General features: G+C 37.6%; 1 protein-coding gene across 1 annotated transcript in view; it reads right to left on the bottom strand.

Moving 5' to 3' along the window:
* Positions 1-22,822, bottom strand: part of LOC126162375 (poly(A)-specific ribonuclease PARN-like) — a 306,143-nt gene that overhangs the window by 126,124 nt on the left and 157,197 nt on the right. Inside the window, exon 9 of the mRNA XM_049918833.1 lies at positions 16,952-17,018. Coding sequence (XP_049774790.1) covers positions 16,952-17,018 — 67 coding nt within the window. The remainder of the gene's footprint in view (positions 1-16,951; positions 17,019-22,822) is intronic.

Raw genomic sequence — 22,822 nt, 5'->3', positions numbered from 1 at the left:
GAAACCCGCAGTTTTGAAACAGACTGAAAAAATGCAAGCTTGGGGTATCATTGAAGGTCACATTCACCATATTGCAGTCCGATACTAGCAGTTAATAAAGAGGATGGTAGTGTAAGGTTAGTGCTGGACGCATGAGAAATTAACAAAGTTATAATCCCAATCAACACACGACCTATAAATTTGGAAGAACAACTTTTAAAATTTCATGATGTACAGTATTTAACCAATATCGACCTCCGCTCATCATTTTGGCAGGTGAACCTCCATAAAAACAGTCGTAAATACACTGCATTTCTATCTGAGGGATGTAGTTATCAATTTCGTGTTCTACCCTTTGGTCTACGAGTGAGTGCTGGAGTATTTATTGAAGCCTTAGATGCTGTTCTTGGACCACAATTGTTATCGCGAATCACAGTTTATGTTGACGACATTGTCATTGCCACCACTACTTGGGAAGAACATGTAAATCTTTTGAAGCAACTTCTGACTAAGTTTTCTGATGCAGGTGTCACTATCAATTTATCAAAGACGAAATTAGGGAGGAGAGAAATCAAATTCCTTGGTCACATCATATCAACTGAAGGCATTTATCCAGACTCAAGAAAAATTGATGCAATAAAGAATTTTCCATCCCCACAGAATCGTAAACAACTCAAAGCCTTTCTTGGTCTATCTTCATTCTTCAGGAAATTTGTACCCTACCACCTTCTTAACAGTCCACATCTTCTATCTTTACTCAAAAGAAATAATATTTGGAAATGGACAGAGTTCTGTCAGACAGATTTTGAAGCGATTAAGAATGCTTTAGTTAATGCACTGTTGTTATGTCATCCTGACATGATGTCAGACTTTTGCCTAGTAACAGATGCAAGTTCCTATGGGCTCGGAGCATTTTTATTCCAAATTCATGTAGAAGATGAACAAACAGTCATCAAACCTATAAGTTTTGCTAGCCGCACGCTCACTGAATGCGAAAAGTCATATTCAGTGACCGAGCGCGAAACACTTGCCATAGTATGGGCATTTCGCAAGTTTTGTTACTTTCTATGGGGAAAACGTACTAAGCTTTATACTGATCATCAAGCTCTTTCTTTCCTGCTATCATGCAAGTTATTACATTCACGTCTTGCACGCTGGTGTGCGTCACTACAAGAATATGATTTTGATATCATATACATAAAAGGAGAATCCAACATTATAGCTGATGCTCTATCTCGTTTGCCACAAGGCCTACAAGAATTTTCAGATGTGACAGAACAAACATCAGATTTCAAAATTTTACTCATGTATGACGGTACATTTGCACCTTACTACAAAAAAATGTGCAGGAAGTTAGCCATATTGCAGGACAATGATCCCAGGTGGATCCAGATAAAGAATAAATTACGTGCAGGAACAGACCCACATCTTGAAAAATATTACACATTACACAAAGAAGTATTATTTCACCGACGAAACCCTGAATCACAGCATTGGTGTGTTTGCTTACCTGAAGCTCATGTTGATGATTTTATTTTATTTACACACAGAACTTGGGGACACTATGGTGTAACCAAATGTACAGATAAGATTATACAATATTGCTATTTTCCAAATTTAAGGCGAAGAGTATTGAGTAATATTAGGAAATGCATCATATGTCAGAAAGCCAAATATTCTAGTCGCACAAGCATGAATGAATTGCACCCAATCATACCTAAGAGGCCATTACAGCTAATTTCTTTAGATATTGCAGGACCCTATCCACAAGCACGTGGAGGAATGAAATACATCCTTACTGTGTTAGATGTTTTCACAAAGTATTTAAAATTATATGCTTTACGTTCAGTTTCTACCACTGCTATTACCAGACGTCTATTAACAGATTATTTTGTAAGAATAGGAAAACCTGAAGTTATGATCACAGATAATGCAGCATATTTTACCAGTTTAAAATGGAAGAGTTTTATTGAAGAACAGAATGTTAAACATATTTTAATTTCAAGGTTTCACGCAGCAGGAAACCCAGTAGAAAGAACATTTCGAGAATTTGGACAGTTTATGAGAACACACACACCAGAGAAGCACACAAAATGGGTAGAATACCTAGCACCATTTGAACAAATAGTGAACAATTTAACTCACATTTATACTGGATACACACCAACTGAATTAATTATGGATAAAACAGAAAGAAATGAATGGACAGACCCTCTACCTAAATTTACAGCAACAACAAATCATGTTAGTTTAGAAGAAAAGGTAAGACAAGCTTACACAACATTATGTGACAAAGCTAAGGAAAGAAAGCAGAAATATGACAGAGGTGTCAGGAGAGCACAAACATTTCAAGTTGATGAGTTAGTTTTACTAAGAACACATCCTAAAACCACAAAACTGAAACATTTAAACAGGAAATGGCAGATCTTATACTCTGGACCATACCGAATTGCAAATATTCCACACCCTGGCTGTTATTCATTAGAATATCCATTAACCCATAAACCCAGAGGTCTACATCCACACAGACATTTGAAAAAATACATACAGTAAAATGTTAGCAAATGAGGAGAAGATAATTAATATGATATACAGTTATGATGAGCCTACATTTAAGTTATATAGATACTTACAATCTAATGAATGCAGGTAAGTCTAGAAAGCAATGTGAACCATCCAATAGTTAATAAGATATTTGGTTATAAGAGGAGTTGCTATTGAGGCATATACACATTAGAGGAGGCATATACACATTAGAGGAGGCAGAGAACTGAACAGAATTATTTTCTTTAGGAGGCATGTGATAATAGTAATGTTGATATGAGTGATGTGAGTGACTGAATGAGATGAGTGAATGTAATTTTAGTTTAATAAGAGGACAAATAGTAATACGGAGAGAGGTAAATGGAATATAAGATGAGAAAAGGGTATTATTATTATTATTATTGTTGTTGTTGTTGTTGAAGTAAAAGGTAAGTGGTGATGAATAAGAAGAAAATATATATATATATATATATGATGCTGAGGAATAAGTATATGTTATTTTGTGAAGAATGAATATTGGATACGTGAGAATGTTATGAGTAATTGAGAATATGTTGAGAGGAGAGAAACTAGATTTGAACGCTATATCACATGTAAACATGGAATACAGAATGAAAGTAGTGAAAAGAATTATTTACAGCAGCCACTGTTGGAAATATACCAGAAGATTTAAATCTATAACATTTTAACACTAATCTAATGTGAACTTGTAATGAAATTTTTGGAGTTATGTAGGTTTGACACTTCAGACTGGAAGAATTATTTAAGAGAACATATTTAGCAGTCACCTAATGACATAATTAAAGCTCATCTACTGAACTGAACTAATGCACCATTAAATAGAAAGGAGAATAAGGAGAAAACAAAACGTCAGCCCTCTGTTGCAGCTCATACTCTCATCCCTCCCTTAGAAAAATTTATACATGTTGATGAAATATTTGACATTATATAATTCGTGATTATCTGACAGTATGGAGAAACATACACACATATTTATTTATGAATAGAATTTTACAGGTACCACAAGGTAAATACAGAATGGATATACAGCATGGAATGAGGCAGCAATTATCTAAGAAGATTTATTTATTTATTTATTAAGTAAAACATTTATTTATATTGCTTGATACTCATGAAAGGAAGGAGATGAACTACACAAACTTTATAGAAACACGATTGACTTGAAATATATATATATATATATATATATATATATAAAAAATAGAGGGAAACATTCCACGTGGGAAAAATATATTTAAAAAGAAAGATGATGAGACTTACCAAACAAAAGCGCTGGCAGGTCGATAGACACACAAACAAACACAAACACACACACAAAAATCAAGCTTTCGCAACAAACTGTTGCCTCATCAGGAAAGAGGGAAGGAGAGGGAAAGACGAAAGGATGTGGGTTTTAAGGGAGAGGGTAAGGAGTCATTCCAGTCCCGGGAGCGGAAAGACTTACCTTATGGGGAAAAAAGGACGGGTATACACTTGCACACACACACATATCCATCCACACATATACCCGTCCTTTTTTCCCCATAAGGTAAGTCTTTCCGCTCCCGGGACTGGAATGACCCCTTACCCTCTCCCTTAAAACCCACATCCTTTTGTCTTTCCCTCTCCTTCCCTCTTTCCTGATGAGGCAACAGTTTGTTGCGAAAGCTTGATTTTTGTGTGTGTGTTTGTGTGTCTATCGACCTGCCAGCGCTTTTGTTTGGTAAGTCTCATCATCTTTCTTTTTATATATATATATATATATATATATATATATATATATATATATATATATATATATATATATATATATATGGTTATAATAGAAGGAAACATTCCACGAAGGAAAAATATATTTAAAAACAAAGATGATGTGACTTACCAAATGAAAGTGCTGGCAGGTCGACAGACACACAAACAAACACAAACATACACACAAAATCCAAGCTTTCGCAACCAACGGTTGCCTCGTCAGGAAAGAGGGAAGGAGAAGGAAAGACAAAAGGATATGGGTTTTAAGGGAGAGGGTAAGGAGTCATTCCAATCCCGGGAGCGGAAAGACTTACCTTAGGGGGAAAAAAGGACAGGTATACACTCGCACACACACACATATCCATCCACACATACAGACACAAGCTTGTGTCTGTATGTGTGGATGGATATGTGTGTGTGTGCGAGTGTATACCTGTCCTTTTTTCCCCCTAAGGTAAGTCTTTCCGCTCCCGGGATTGGAATGACTCCTTACCCTCTCCCTTAAAACCCATATCCTTTTGTCTTTCCTTCTCCTTCCCTCTTTCCTGACGAGGCAACCGTTGGTTGCGAAAGCTTGGATTTTGTGTGTATGTTTGTGTTTGTTTGTGTGTCTGTCGACCTGCCAGCACTTATATATATATATATATATATATATATGTGACTTACCAAATGAAAGTGCTGGCAGGTCGACAGACACACAAACGAACACAAACATACACACAAAATTCAAGCTTTCGCAACAAACTGTTGCCTCATCAGGAAAGTGGGAAGGAGAGGGAAAGACGAAAGGATGTGGGTTTTAAGGGAGAGGGTAAGGAGTCATTCCAGTCCCGGGAGCGGAAAGACTTACCTTATGGGGAAAAAAGGACGGGTATACACTCGCACACACACACATATCCATCCACACATATATCTTTCCTGATGAGGCAACAGTTTGTTGCGAAAGCTTGAATTTTGTGTGTATGTTTGTGTTCGTTTGTGTGTCTGTCAACCTGCCAGCACTTTCATTTGGTAAGTCACATATAATTTTCCTTCGTGGAATGTTTCCTTCTAATATATATATATATATATATATATATATATATATATATATATATATATATATATATATATATATATATATATATAGAGGGAAACATTCCACATGGGAAAAATATATTTAAAAAGAAAGATGATGAGACTTACCAAACAAAAGCGCTGGCAGGTCGATAGACACACAAACAAACACAAACATACACACAAAATTCTAGCTTTCGCAACCAACGGTTGCCTCGTCAGGAAAGAGGGAAGGAGAAGGAAAGACAAAAGGATATGGGTTTTAAGGGAGACGGTAAGGAGTCATTCCAATCCCGGGAGCGGAAAGACTTACCTTAGGGGGGAAAAAGGACTGGTATACACTCGCGCACACACACACATATCCATCCGCATATACACAGACACAAGCAGACATTTGTAAAGGCAAAGAGTTTGGGCAGAGATGTCAGTCGGGACGGAAGTACAGAGGCAAAGATGATGTTGAAAGACAGGTGAGGTATGAGCGGCGGCAGATTGAAATTAGAAATTAGCGGAGATTGAAGCCTGGCGGATAGCGAGAAGAGAGGATATGCTGAAGGGCAAGTTCCCATCTCCGGAGTTCTGACAGGTTGGTGTTAGTGGGAAGTATCCAGATAACCCGGACGGTGTAACACTGTGCCAAGATGTGCTGGCCGTGCACCAAGGCATGTTTAGCCACAGGGTGATCCTCATTACCAACAAACACTGTCTGCCTGTGTCCATTCATGCGAATGGACAGTTTGTTGCTGGTCATTCCCACATAGAACGCTTCACAGTGTAGGCAGGTCAGTTGGTAAATCACGTGGGTGCTTTCACACGTGGCTCTGCCTTTGATCGTGTACACCTTCCGGGTTACAGGACTGGAATAGGTGGTGGTGGGAGGGTGCATGGGGCAGGTTTTACACCGGGGGCGGTTACAGGGGTAGGAGCCAGAGGGTGGGGAAGGTGGTTTGGGGATTTCATAGGGATGAACTAAGAGGTTACGAAGGTTAGGTGGTGTTCATCCCTATGAAATCCCCAAACCACCTTCCCCACCCTCTGGCTCCTACCCCTGTAACCGCCCCCGGTGTAAAACCTGCCCCATGCACCCTCCCACCACCACCTATTCCAGTCCTGTAACCCGGAAGGTGTACACGATCAAAGGCAGAGCCACGTGTGAAAGCACCCACGTGATTTACCAACTGACCTGCCTACACTGTGAAGCGTTCTATGTGGGAATGACCAGCAACAAACTGTCCATTCGCATGAATGGACACAGGCAGACAGTGTTTGTTGGTAATGAGGATCACCCTGTGGCTAAACATGCCTTGGTGCACGGCCAGCACATCTTGGCACAGTGTTACACCGTCCGGGTTATCTGGATACTTCCCACTAACACCAACCTGTCAGAACTCCGGAGATGGGAACTTGCCCTTCAGCATATCCTCTCTTCTCGCTATCCGCCAGGCTTCAATCTCCGCTAATTTCTAATTTCAATCTGCCGCCGCTCATACCTCACCTGTCTTTCAACATCATCTTTGCCTCTGTACTTCCGTCCCGACTGACATCTCTGCCCAAACTCTTTGCCTTTACAAATGTCTGCTTGTGTCTGTGTATATGCGGATGGATATGTGTGTGTGTGCGCGAGTGTATACCAGTCCTTTTTCCCCCCTAAGGTAAGTCTTTCCGCTCCCGGGATTGGAATGACTCCTTACCCTCTCCCTTAAAACCCATATCCTTTTGTCTTTCCTTCTCCTTCCCTCTTTCCTGACGAGGCAACCGTTGGTTGCGAAAGCTAGAATTTTGTGTGTATGTTTGTGTTTGTTTGTGTGTCTATCGACCTGCCAGCGCTTTTGTTTGGTAAGTCTCATCATCTTTCTTTTTATATATATATATATATATATATATAAGGTATAGGAACTTTTACATTATATAAAGATAACATGTATTTTATTTATCATATTTTATTTTGTGTGGTCCACTGTAGGAGATGACTTTCCTAGTATTTATGAAGTATTTAGCAACCATCCCATGAACCTATCCTCCTACAGACGGCTGTCTTGAGGCTTGAAATATATGTAAATTTTATTCCAGGAGGCAAGATGAATTTTAAGTTGAATATTCTAGAGAGTTGCCACAATTATCTTCAAATGTTGCAAGTGTAACAAATGGGAAAAAAATAAAAAATAAATAAAAAATTAAAAAAATTTAAAAAAATTAAAAAAATGAGCTAACAAATAAAATAAATAAAATGTATATTTCAATCTGAATGTAATGTAATTCACATGTCAGCACAATGATATTGAATGTAACGTAAAAATTTACTATATTTTTTTCATTTAATTCTGTATATGTACTATATGACAACAATGTAACTATCTCATGTAATGATTAATTGTAAATATTTGTATATTTATGTACTTACTATATCAAGAAATGTATTTTAAGATGTTAAGGAACTGCAAAGGACTTGTGCATGTAGCACATGATTCATATAAATGGAACTGAAAATGCAAAGAAGAAACCAACATGATGGAACACTTGTCAAGAAATATTTACGTAGTGTCAATATGCCTTGAAGTGTATGGTGTAGTGGAAGCCGGCAGGTCTTCAGGTTGGTGTAAAAGACAAGCTCATCACCTGTCGTAGCCAGTGAGGTGTTTCCTGTGCCCTCATTGACCATTTATACCCCGGTAGACGCCACCAAAATTCGACTGCTGGAGATCACAATTTCGTGTTGAAACATTGAACAAACTTTGGATTTTCTTCAAGTCACACGCAATAGATCCAGGCAGTACACACACACTCAGAATCCGATACTACGTTTAAAGACATTGGAGCAATATATTAGAAACATTTATTATTCGAATTAATTCCATTGTAAACATGAATCATGTGAACTGAATTCAAACGCTGTGCTAAGCAACGATAATACGCTGCAATTCAAAGACATTAATATTACGACTCCTAAAGAAGATACACACCAAAAAGACTGTATACAAAGACTGATATGCAAAGAGCATTGTGCTCAGAAATATTTTTTGTAATATGTAAATTTCTTATTTTCTCATATATATGTATCTATGTAAATTTTCTATACTGCCACGCTCGCTTGCGGAGCGTGTCAGTAGAGGAGGCATTGTAATGGTACTTTGACTTCCGAGCCTCCGCCAATACAAAGATATAACTTACAATCGCGCACGCAGAAGAGCGCTGCGCCAGCGACCGATTTTTATAAATAATTTTGTTCATCTTTTTACTTTTGCGTAGGTTTTTTGTTTTTAACAACTAATTGATGACTCTCTCTCTTGTCTTCATACGAAAAACATGTATTTTTCGGCGATGTGTTGAATGTGCTTTTGGGTGGAAATTAAAATTACATTACAAAGCGAGGTTGTTTCAATTGCGATTCGAGGTGGTTATCATCAAATTTGTAAATTGATCATGACAGTGACAACTTGAAGAAGTTTTCAACAGACGGAGAAAAGTGAAAGACGGGTCGTCCTACAAGATAAATTAGGAGGACAGCCACGAAGACTACATTGTAATTAATACTGCGTATCTAACAAGATTATAAGGTAAATTTCAATTAGTTTCTGATGCTATTTCCGTACAGTCGCTTTTTGTAGTGTTGCCAACCCGGTCTGCCATGCACGGTCAAATTACAGCACGATCTCAATCAATAATACGAAGTCCGCCTTATCCGTAACTGAAACCACCAAAAATTCCAAACCCAATCAGATTTTATATTTTATATTTTTCACGGCAGAACCCCGAGGAGAAGGAAACACTACAAGGAATTTGATAAGAATTCAGGGTGAAAGGATATAATAATAATAATAATAATAATAATAATAATAATAATAATAATTTGATTCACTGATAACATTGCTATCCTTAGTGAAAGTGAGGAAGAATTACAGTACCTTCTGAATGAAATGAACAGACTAGCAAGAGCAGAATACGGATTGAGAGTAAGCGAAGTGCAGGAATTCTGTTACCTTAGGTGCAAAACAATGCATGACAAATTAGCAATGATGTAAGTATCAGACAAGCAGAGAGAGCATTCCTACATCTACATCTACATTTATACTCTGCAAGCCACTCAACGGTGTGTGGCGGAGGGCACTTTACGTGCCACTGTCATTACCTCCCTTTTCTGTTCCAGTCGCGTATGGTTCGCAGGAAGAATGACTGTCTGAAAGCCTCCGTGCGCGCTCGAAAATTTTACATTCGTGATCTGCCCGGGAGGTATAAGTAGGGGGAAGCAATATATTCGATACCTCATCCAGAAACGCACCCTCTCGAAACCTGGCGAGCAAGCTACACCACGATGCAGAGCGCCTCTCTTGCAGAGTCTGCCACTTGAGTTTGCTAAACATCTCTGTAACGCTATCACGGTTACCAAATAACCCTGTGACAAAACACACCGCTCTTCTTTGGATCTTCTCTATCTCCTCCGTCAACCCGATCTGGTACGGATCCCACACTGATGAGCAGTACTCAAGTATAGGTCGAACGAGTGTTTTGTAAGCCACCTCCTTTGTTGATGGACTACATTTTCTAAGGACTCTCCCAATGAATCTCAACCTGGTACCCGCCTTATCAACAATTAATTTTATATGATCATTCCACTTCAAATCGTTCCGCACGCATACTCCCAGATATTTTACAGAAGTAACTGCTACCAGTGCTTGTTCCGCTATCATGTAATCATACAATAAAGGATCCTTCTTTCTATGTATTCGCAATACACTACATTTGTCTATATTAAGGGTCAGTTGCCACTCCCTGCACCAAGTGCCTATCCGCTGCAGATCTTCCTGCATTTCGCTACAATTTTCTAATGCTGCAACTTCTCTGTATACTACGGCATCATCCGCGAAAAGCCGCATGGAACTTCCGACACTATCTACTAGGTTATTTATATATATTGTGAAAAGCAATGGTCCCATAACACTCCCCTGTGGCACACCAGAGGTTACCTTAACGTCTGTAGACGTCTCTCCATTGATAACAACATGCTGTGTTCCGTTTGCTAAAAAACTCTTCAATCCAGCCACACAGCTGGTCTGATATTCCGTAGGCTCTTACTTTGTTTATCAGGCGACAGTGCGGAACTGTATCGAATGCCTTCTGGAAGTCAAGGAAAATAGCATCTACCTGGGAGCCTGTATCTAATATTTTCTGGGTCTCATGAACAAATAAAGTGAGTTGGGTCTCACACGATCGCTGTTTCCGGCATCCATGTTGATTCCTACAGAGTAGATTCTGGGTTTCCAAAAAAGACATGATACACGAGCAAAAAACATGTTCTAAAATCCAGAATGAGATTTTCACTCTGCAGCGGAGTGTGCGCTGATATGAAACTTCCTGGCAGATTAAAACTGTGTGCCCGACCAAGACTCGAACTCGGGACCTTTGCCTTTCGCGGGCAAGTGCTCTACCATCTGAGCTACCGAAGCACGACTCACGCCCGGTACTCACAGCTTTACTTCTGCCAGTACCTCGTCTCCTACCTTCCAAACTTTACAGAATCTCTCCTGCGAACCTTGCAGAACTAGCACTCCTGAAAGAAAAGATATTGCGGAGATATGGCTTAGCCACAGCCTGGGGGATGTTTCTAGAATGAGATTTTCACTCTGCAGCGGAGTGTGCGCTGATATGAAACTTCGTGGCAGATTAAAACTGTGTGCCCGACCGAGACTCGAACTCGGGACCTTTGCCTTTCGCGGGGAAGTGCTCTACCATCTGAGCTACCGAAGCACAATTCACGCCCGGTACTCACAGCTTTACTTCTGCCAGTACCTCGTCTCCTACCTTCCAAACTTTACAGAAGCTCTGTAAAGTTACAGAAGCTCTGTAAAGTTTGGAAGGTAGGAGATGAGGTACTGGCAGAAGTAAAGCTGTGAGTACCGGGCGTGAGTCGTGCTTCAGTAGCTCAGATGGTAGAGCACTTGCCCGCGAAAGGCAAAGGTCCCGAGTTTGAGTCTCGGTCGGGCACACAATTTTAATCTGCCAGGAAGTTTCATGTTCTAAAATTAGCGACAAACACGCCACCACCAGTTGCATGCAATCTATCCTTTCGAAACACCGTCTGTGCCTTTGTAAAAATTTCGGCAGAATTTATCTCTGGCTTCAGCCAGCTTTCTGTACCTATAACGATTTCAGCTTCGGTGCTTTCTATCAGCGCTTGAAGTTCCTGTACTTTACCAATGCAGCTTCAACAGTTTACAATTACAATACCGATTGCTGCTTGGTCCCCGCATGTCCTGACTGCCCCGCACCCTTTGAGGCTGTTGCCCTTTCTGTACTTGCCCGAGGCCATCTAACCTAAAAAAAACGCCCAGTCCACGCCACACAACCCCTGCTACCCGTGTAGCTGCTTGCTGCGTGTAGTGGACTCCTAACCTATCCAGCGGAACCCGAAACCCCACCACCCTATGGCGCAAGTCGAGGAATCTGCAGCCCTTGTCCAACGAAAATGGATAACAATGTTTCAGAGAAAGTATTTCTGGGGAATTATATGCAGGCGAACCATGGACTGTGAGGAAACTGCAATAGGTGAGAACTAAAGAGTTTGTGGTGTGTTACAGATGGATGCTAAAATTTAAGGGGAATGATAAGAAATGAGATTATTCTCCTCTCACTTCCTCCCAACCAGAGAGGAAAGGAAAGGAATACATGATAAACAGAAAGTAGAAGATGGGCGAGGATAATATATGTTCAAACATCGGGGAATAACTTCTATGGCATTGGACTGACTAAGGGCTGTCTGTGTTAACAGTTGAAAATGTAAAGGAGTGTGGGAGGCACAGGGGGGTGGGGGGGGGGGGGGGGGGGCACTACGATGAATGGTAAAAAACGAGTAGTTATAGATCCAAAAAACATAATTCTGGCATAATGAATCAGCACAAAGAGGGGTTGGTTCAACATTTTCTGCAATCAACAGAAATTTTATTTCCACTAATAATATCGCAGTCATCTACCTTTATTGCATCAAAATACTTGGTGACGATGAAGTAAAATTAATGAATTATTATCTGCACTGATGAATCAGAAATATTGAACACCGTTGACATAATCTGCGTCCCTGAACATTAAGTGGACACTGGTTCAGCTGTGTTAAGTGATACATGATTTAGGTTAGCATCTCATTTCCAAGAGTAGTGGTGGAGAAGCGAGAAGATGCCACATTAATCAAGAATGGTAATAAATGTAGGAACATAAGGCATTCATAAATTTTCCCTAGAACTGCATATAGATGCATATGTGACAGAGGCAGCAGAATTTCATAATAAACCCTTCATAAAAGTTAATGTATAGTTAGCATTTTCACGTGATTTTAATCTATTCATAAATTACCTTGAAGCTCTTATTGATGTATTTAACATTACAACAGATTTTCTTCAAAACTTTTCCATTAGGAATTTATTGGAGCTAGTAACATTATCACTCAATTTCTACCGTAAACTTCCGAACTACTGTGGCTAATTGCTCAAAAACCACCATAACATTTTTTGTATAAAAATCTAATGAGCAAAATTATATTAAAAAACCATTAGTTGATGGCTATTACACTATGACATTCAGTTCTTTTTGTCTTGTGCTAATACAGATCAGAATATAGAATCTAATAAATCTAATTTCAAGAGTGTAGACAGTAAGACAAACATTGATTATTTTAGTAACTTCCTCAAAAGCCATGAACTGGAGTGATGCAAACAGCGCTCATAGTATGAATAAAAATACAACACTATTAGTAAAGCCCTAATCTTATTTGAATGCTGTTTTCCTCCAGAACTAATCTAGATTAGACCAAAGAACACATATGACTTCTCTGTCGCAGATTACTCAAGGAATAAATGTATCTTGTACAATAAAAAGGAAACACTATCTGCCAGACAGACACAGCTGTTATGTTGGGTGCTACAGCTCATTACAAGACGCACTGCAATGTTCATATCAACTGTAAATAAAACAAACTTGGCATTTGACACTGTTACTCATGAAGAGTCATTGACGTACACAGATATCAAAGCAAAATGCTTTATGAAAAAAGATAGTCACATCAAATGACAAAATAAAGACAATTTGCGATGTAGTGAGGATGAGACTGGTAAAGCCAGAGATGAAGAGGATCAGATAGCATGAAGAGTAAATGATACATTGGTAATAGATGTGTGCGGTGTTGCAAAACGGGCATGTCAAAATTATCCTGTTAATTAAACCTGGCAGTTGTCAGGTTCAGCAGCTGCTGCCGTGGACTATATCAGGCCAGTCATTGCAGGTAACTTCAGTAATATGAATATGATCCTTGCTGATCAAGCAGAAATATGCCTACAACAAAATCTTACGATCAAAATCAACAAAGTTAATTAGATTGTGTTCTTGAGTTTAGTTATTTGTGTAACCAATCAGTGGATCATTTCCTGAATGGTTTAAATAGGCTGAAGTTAAACCTTTGTATGGAAAAGGAGACAATGAAAAAAATTTCTATCCAACTGTACCTAGCTAGCATTCTCAAACATTTTAGAAATGGTAATATAAAATCAGCTGCTTACTCATCTGACAACAAATAACATATTTTCAAAGTCAAAGTTTAGATTTCTATGGGGGTTCCAATATTGCAAAGGCCATCTACACATACAGCAATTATGTTCTTAGTTCATTAGATAATAAATTACAGGCTACCGGCATATTTTGCGACCTATCAGTCACATTTGACTGTGTAAGTCACAATACAGTTTTAAGTAAATTACAATACTACGACATAACAGGAATCGATTCAAGATGCCCCAAATCACACTCTCCAACAGGAAACAAGTGGTGTCAATATGAAGGAGTCATGTATTAAGCTCTCGGGCGTCACTGAACTGGAAACTATTTACATGAAGTGCCTCATTAGATTCAATTTTAGGACCCTTACTTTTTCTGGTGTATGTCAATGAAACTCCATAAATAACAGTGCTATAAGCCAAGTTTGTTTTGTTTACAGATGATAAAAACATTGCAGCAAATAGCAATCAAGTATGATTTGAATGGACACTGATTAACAGTTCCCAGCCAATTCTTGCCACTGAAATTTGAAAAACTCACAACATGAAGTTTACCCCAGCATATGCCTACAGTATGACAAGCAGATAAACGAAGCTGATAGTGTTAATTCTTGGATTACAGCTTGATAATAAATTCAGCTGGGAGAAGCATACCACAGACCTGCTGAAATGCCTACACAAATCTTTATTTACAATGGCGATATTGTCAGAAAAATGCTTTCTTCACTTATTTTCATTCCATGATGTTAGACAAGATAATATTATGAGGTACCTCATAAAACCACACTTAAGTTTCCCCAAGTCCAAAAATATTTAATGCAATTTATTTGTGATGTGAACACAAGATTGACCTGCAAAAGCTTGTTCAAGGCACATGGGAAACTAACTATTGCTTCTCAATATGACATTTGTCATTAATAATATATCTCTTTTCAACTTAACAGTTCAGTTCATGGTACCAGTTCTAGAAATCTTTGCAAGATTTGAAGTCACTTACTTTAGTCCAGAAAGATATCCGTTATTCAGGAAGACACATTTTCGATAACTTGCCAACAGCCATAAAAAGTTAATTACACATAAAAGTTCTGCTTATGAAGAGCCTAAAGGATTTGTTGGTGTCCATCTTCTACTCTTCTGATGAATGTTTCGGTAGAATCAACTGATGAGTGTATATTATTAATAATGGAAAATAATGTCTCACATAAAATCAGACTTCAGCACAGTTTCATTGCAGTAATGTGGTCAATATAAATAAGTGATGTAAAATGATTTTTCTATTTGATGATTTGTGGCTTCAATAGTCTAAGAATTATCATATGTATACCTCACTGTATTGAACATTTACATTTTTGTGACAAGTTTGTTATTTATTACCTTATAAATCAAAATATGCTTAAGATTTTTTGACTTATTCCACATCTTTGAGGACAATTTCAGTTGGGATGTGTGGATGGTACTTTAACATATCTTTTTTGTCAATATTTAATGGGCATTCTTGTTGTCTTGACATGTTCACATCGTTGAGGATCTCCTCACTATGGCTCTATGGGAGAAAACATCTAGAGGGCAAAAATTGTATGGGTTAAAAGAGACTGGAATGTACAAAACAAACAATTGAAGCTGTTGGGTTTAAATAGGCCTATTACTCTGTGATGAAGGACAGGGAATATGGTGACCCATGCAAAATTAGTCAGGAGCTTTATGAGATACGCAACCTGCTCACTCCAACACTGTGACAGACAGATGTGTATCAGGAGATAGGGCCACAGACATGAAACGTGAATTGCAGTGGCAATCATTAAAACAAAGGCGTTTTTCATTGCGATGGGATCGTCTCATGAAATTTTAGTCACCAGTTTTCTACTCCGATTGCAAAAACCTTCTATTGGCACCCACCTACATAGGAAGAAATGATCATAACGATAAGAGAAATTAGGGCTTGCACAGAAAAATTTAATTGCTAGTTTTTCCCGTGCACCATTTGAGAGTGGAACGGTAGAGAGACGGCTTGAAGGTGGTTCACCGAATCCTCTGCCAGGCACTTTATTGTGAAATGCAGATTAATCACATAAATGTAGATGTATAGGAGGAAAAAAGAGACAACAATGTTTAGTTGCTGAAAGCCTTATTACAGGCAATTTATACGCCCCAAATGAGCATAAATCATTTTCTGGACTCCATCAAAACAATTATAAATATATAAGAAACATTGCAACAGTGAAAGATGGCAAAAATCTAAAATCAGACAATGCTTTAATCATCATCATATGAACATATCTAGAGGTAGGGACAGGAAAATTTCATGTGCATAATAAAACAAAGAATAACACAAAATCTGCAATTTTTAAAGGTGCAACACAAAATCTGCAGTTTTTACAGAATGTCACAAAACTGACATTTTCCCATGTATCCACATAAAAATGTTGTAAATCTGAGGGTAGCAATTCACTAATTTTGGTAACTGAAGTTACCGAATGCCGAAAACGGCTTTTGAATTTTTTTCATAACTCTGAGAATTGTGTGTGATCAAATAACAGTCGATTCCCTGCACAGAGAACTACCACTCCAGATGTGATGTCAAACGAATACATTCCATTAAGAGTTTTAGTCAGTGATGTGTCATTTCCCGATAATTTGACAAACTATTGCATAAAAATGACACACTTAAGAGTTTTTGAATGTGGCGCATGAAACTTGATATTTTGAAATTATACAAATGAAAAACACTGAATACAAAACATTAGTCTTGTAAACATGAACCAACAACACCTAGATCCCAGCCTATGCAACATATCACGCTGTTGTCATGAAATTCATTCACAAAACCGTAAAAATAATACAGAATTCAAATTAGACCTGCCGTGGCCCTAGGAGCCTCCATTTGGGCATTTGTGTGGTTGCCAATGTGAATGTGTGTGTGCTAAAAAGAGCTAGTCCTTGAAAGGTAATGTGAATGCTGTTTTGTGTTGTGTTGTGTTTCTGTGCTCCATGCGTCAACCCACAATAGGTGCCTTTCCCGTCTTTTACATATTGTGAAATACCATAATTATTATATAGAAAAATCTATTGGAACGAAGGAAACTTACCTATTGAAAAATGGCTTTAGTAATGGAGATGCAGATAGTAGAAGCTTCTCTGAGGTTAACTTTAAACCTAAAAAAAGATAAATACATCAGAAATCATATTACAATAATAGCAGTAACTGAACAGTTTTAAAAATGAAGAAATTACCCACATCTAAGTAAAAACTTAAAGAATTTAAATTTTCAGACACTGACAATTGGCTTCTCACAATGTCTAAAACATTTCCCCCCTTTTAATTTTTCTCTCACCCCTCTCCTTGAGCATCTACAGTATATATCAATGCTTGTCTCGTTATTTTACTTCCTCCTTTCTCTATTTCCACATCCCCCATCTCCCTTAGAATTTGTCCTTTTTTCTGATTATCTTCATGAAATTCCCCCCTCCCCTTCCCCCTTAACACATATTGCATCCTTTTTTTCTTACCTACGCAAAATTCTTATCTTCAATAGTTTCTTTCTTGTTTATTTTATTTCAATTAAGTTCTTATCTTTGCCTTCAATGTGTCCTACTTATTTCCTACCCAGTGTGTATACGTGGACAAAGAAAAAAAAGTTCCCAGATTTTTCCCGGTTAAAAATACACTTTTTCCCAGGTGGAAATACAATTTTTCATGGGTTTAAGTACTTTTTTTCCATTTTAAGCAACAATAAACTTTCCCTCAGAGCTGTAAAACTTATCAATCTTTTGAATGTTAAGGGTTTATACTCAGGTGTAGAACTTCCCAGCAGTTTAGGAAGCAAAACCCAGCAAAAAACAGTAAGTTTTAAAAGATCTTTGATATGCGGCAACATGTACACTCCATATTTTCATATTACGAAGTTACAAATACGAATTTCGACAAATACAACACAGTAGCTTCTGAACAACTGAAATTGAAATAACTCCGAGCGATGTGCTTTTCTCAGCCAATCATAGCACATGTCATGAGATCTCACCAGCCAATAACAGTAAATATTCAGAGCATGGAATACATGCTATAGTCAAACCAGTAGCAACACCACTGTTAAGTAATACGAACATACAAATGGGAAAAGTTAATGGCTTAAATTAATGTACATACAGTATAGCTACAAGAAAAGCTAAGCTTTCAGGTATAATATTGGTCTTTTTTGTTACTGTTTACCCTTTAACATATATCCAATGGAAATGTTCCAGTAAAATTTTAAATAATGGCATAAATAGCTGGTATTCTGGGCCCAAAATTTTTCTAAGTACCTGGTCCTCAAAATGTTAAGTTCTAAATGAGAGTCAAACATGCCACGATTTAAGAAATTCATCATATATTCTCACATGTAACATAATTATCTTGCATATAAAGGAAATTTACTTTGGAAGTAACACTTCTCAAATTGCCATTCATAATATTCTGCCATGATCTGTTATAAACATAAACAGTTGTGACATCACACTCATTGAAAGCAGTTTGTTATGAAGTATTGCATTGTCTTTGTCCTAAAGCCTCCGACACATTTTGCTGTCGTACATGTTTGTGTGTGCAGTGTGTTTTGTAGTTATAAATGGCGCATTCCCTTTGCTTTTAGAGTTTTATTTTGGTGTCATTATCTCTTTTGTGTGTTATTGCTGCAGTAGCAAACTAAAGTAAAATTCTTTGTTAGAGTATCAGTTCTTACCAATCATAATTACAAAAATGTAACTGTAAACTAAAACAATGAAAAATTCCTGGAATTCCAAGATATTGTAAGTGTTTCCTGGATGAAAACAGTTTTGTGTTTTTACAACATTTCCTGGTTATCAACTGTGTATGAGACTGGTAACTGTACACAAATCCTTGATCTTTAATGTCAATAGTCTTACAAATTGTGAAATCTGGACACATCTCAACAGGACTCAAAGCTTCATGCATTAGTATTTTGCACTATATTGCTTTGTTTCCCTGTGAGATGGTATGGCACCATAAAGAAATTCCCAGGTCATTGATAGCACATAGGTCCGGGATTTTCTAAAGAAATGTGTCAAGAACTTTTTGCTGTTAGTACTTTCAAAACAATACATAGGGTTCTCAAAAAAGGTGCAGTGGGACATTTGAGCCTCGTGTGGAAGCTTTATTTATGTCAGATTGCAAAATAAAGTTTACTGTGACAAAATTAATCCATAAAATAAAAAGTTCAAATAACTATCAAGAATGAGAATTTAAAGTTCTAAAAAGAAAGAATAGAAAAAGAAAGGAAAATACGCACTCAACAAGAACAATTCTGGAATGTGGACAAACAATACGAATTGAACAAATGTGTTTTAACTGATGAAATACAGCAACATAGCAAAAACAGGAAAGTCACTTGAAAAGAGTGGATGAATGCTGAAACCAGTAATGTTATATAACTCAAACAGCAGGAAATATACTGGGAGATGACACTAAACTTTGGAAAAATGTAGTGGTGTAGAAGACAGAAGATGGTGATGAATAATTGGTTAATCTCACAGTCATGATTTTGTCATCTTCCCATCACTCCATGTTGTCACATTAGACAATACAAAGTCAACTTACGCGCTCACCTGTATGCCACAGTTGACAGGACCCCTGAGAGAAAAAGCTATGGTCAAGAGTGACTTAGCCTACTGGTCGTTTTCGGACTGTTACTCTGTAGTGGAGCGAACACCGCAATAAGTGTGTTTAACTTTCACCTTCATCTCCACAACACCCTATCCCACAGTGCCTGCAGTACACTGGGCTTTTAATTCATTACTATATCAAATTGATTCTGCTGTCAGATCCGGTATTTAGAGTCAGTTCTACTTCACTTAAGCACTTGATTACTTTTTGATTTCCACAATCATAATAACTTATTACTGTTATAAATAACGATTATTGGCCATTATAGTATGTTTATTTTTCTTTGCAACTAACTGAATGACCAGCAGGACAGTTATAAGCAACTTTATCTCACTCAGGCTTACAAGGAAAGAAGTGTTCAAATAATGAGCTACTGACAAAAGCTCTGAGGATAGCATAAATTCAAAGACATTTAGCAAAGTACAACACAGACTTTTTTATGTTGTTATTGTTGTTGATGATGTTGATTCTGGATACAGAACAGCTACAGCTTTAGTCTGTGGGCATCTGTGGAAATTTATCAAGTTGGGGCAATATTTTAAAATTGCCTATTTTGATATAAGTTGTTCAGTAGTGTGTAATGATCCAAGAACAAATCTTACAAGGACCACATAAAATTTATTGTACCTTAAACTATCAATAGTTATCCTCTCATTCTGTATGGTACATCACTCTGATACCCAAACAAAAACTTAATATAATTGGCACAGCCAAAGTACACATTTGTATATTATTAATGTCTGCCACATACTTATTTAAAATTACATACCAATATGATCAAATTGGGGAGAAGAGGAGTTTATGGCACAACTGGACAAGAAGAAGAGACTGGTTGGTAGGAAATGTTCTGAGGCATCAAGGGATCACAAATTTAGCATTGGAGGGCAGCGTGGAGGGTAAAAATCGTAGAGAGAGACCAAGAGATGAATACACTAAGCACATTCAGAAGGATGTAGGTTGCAGTATGTACTGGGAGATGAAGAAGCTTGCACAGGATAGAGTAGCATGGAGAGCTGCATCAAACCAGTCTCAGGACTGAAGACAACAACAACAACAACAACAACATGATCAAATCCATCATATCCGACATGTTAGTAAATTAATCTCAAAATTATTCACAAAAGATATTTCAATTCTTATGCCTACAGTATACAGACCACCCCACATGAAAGGTGAATGATATTCAATAAAATAATATCCATTTATTTTTTTGTCTATGTGACTTTTTATTCAGAATAGTCACCTTGTATGTCAACACACAACTGGAAGCATTGGGCAAATTGTTCAAAACATTTCTGATACTCAACCTCTGAAATTACCTGCAGTACCACGGTCAAAGCCTTCTGGATACCCAAAAACATGTTGAAACACTTTCCTTTCATTTTTGGATTTGGAAAAAAAAACAAAAATGGCAGAGAAACAAATCAGAATAAGTAGAGTGTTCAAGCACCACGATACATTTTTGAGCCACGAAACTGCGTGTAATTTAACTGTCGTTTGCTGCTACATTCTCGTGCAACAAACATCAAGTTACTTAATTCTGTATTCAGGTCGAACCCGAACAATCACCACTCATAAACAATTTAAAACAAAAAGTAGTGATTTACCTTCACCAATTGATCTTCTAGACAGAATCCTTTGTGGATAATTTTTTTAAATCAAAGTAAATAGTTAACAGCGTCTTGATCACCTTTTCCACATGCATACTTTTTCGGTGTCAGATATTCTGGACCTTCCAATTCCGAGCTTTGGCACTTTACAAATAGCTCATACTGACAACACCATGTTTCATCATCTGATATGATTCGAAACTTGAGGTCTGCGTCCCTAGTACCCAATCCTTTCATGTCTCTGCAGTACTGCAAACTTTTTGATCATCAGTGAGTGAGCAGAACAGAAAGCGTCAACAGATTTTCCCCTCTTCCTTCCTTCCTTCTTTTTTTTGCCTAATTTTTCAGTTAAATAAATGTTGTGCGACTCGGGCCTCCTGTCGGGTAGACCATTCACTGGGTGTAAGTCTTTCGATTTGACACCACTTCAGCGACCTGCGTGTCGATGGAGGTGAAATGACGACGATTAGGACAACCCAACACCCAGTCCCTGAGTGGAGAAGATCTCTGACCCAGCCGTGAATCGAATCTGGGTCCTTAGGATTGACATTCTGTCGTGCTTACTCAGCTACCAGGGACGGACATTTTTCAGTTAGAATGTGATGATCAGTTGTTTTATAAATTCCAGTGAGCTTGTAAATTTAAGCTTCAAGGAAGTACTTGGAAAGAAATGATGTAAAGATATAAATATCTGTAGTTTTATTTTGAGATACTGCCACACTTTCTGTTCCATATGCATGGTTTCGGTAATGGGCTCCAAATATTTATCAAAAACAGATGGCAGATGTTGGTAAACTCTCATTATGTGGTATCCACGTTGAAATAGAATCTGAAATGGTTAAGGTTGTAATTTCTTCAATGAGAACAGCTGTTGAGCTTGTTGCAAAAATGAATGCACCTGAAAAAAAAAAAAGGATTAGAATACAACTGAAAATTTTCAGGGCATTAATAGGAAAGCATACTTCTTCAAAAAATTATACAAATTGTGAGCAGAAGATATAGATTTGAAAATGGGAGCCGAGAAATTGAGATCTTAAAAAAAAGTGAGTGTCATTACGGAACACTATTATTAAATTAATAGTAATATGGATACATAGTAAAAGAAAGAAACAATCTGCAGAACTGTGTCATAATATTAATTTCATATTTACCCGCTTATAAGACAAGGTTTGTTACCAAATTCATCTTTCAAAAAATATGGGGTCATCTTATATCCACAGCTTGAACTATCATTGCTGAGGTCAATGTTTTTACACTGTCTGATACTGGGCTCATCTTACATTTACAGATGAAGCTTTGGCTACTGAGGTTTCATGCTTATTTATTTTGAAGAATTCTGAGGGGTAGGTCATATCAAACAATATTGGCAGTTGAATAGGTTTGAGATTTCCAAATATGCTGAAGTGCTTGACACAGAATCAACCTCGCTCGAACAATCACGTGACATTTGCCCCACAGCCTCGTGCAAGGGATAAGCGAGAAACTATTAACTAGCCACTACAATAGTCTAAGGCTCTTGTTAAAAATTGTCAGTTCTGTGAAACACAGGAGCAAATAAAATTAAATTCTATCAACTTACAAACTTTGGCTGTATTTGAACAGGTTTGCAATAAAAGTTTTCATGCATGTATGGATATCATATAAATACACAAGAAACAAAACGGGATGCAATGAGAAATACAGTCCCTGTA

The sequence above is a fragment of the Schistocerca cancellata genome, chromosome 2, assembly GCF_023864275.1.
Source record: "Schistocerca cancellata isolate TAMUIC-IGC-003103 chromosome 2, iqSchCanc2.1, whole genome shotgun sequence".
Taxonomy (NCBI): domain Eukaryota; kingdom Metazoa; phylum Arthropoda; class Insecta; order Orthoptera; family Acrididae; genus Schistocerca; species Schistocerca cancellata.
Note: the sequence above shows the minus strand (reverse complement) of the source record. Positions and strands in the feature narration are given on the sequence as shown.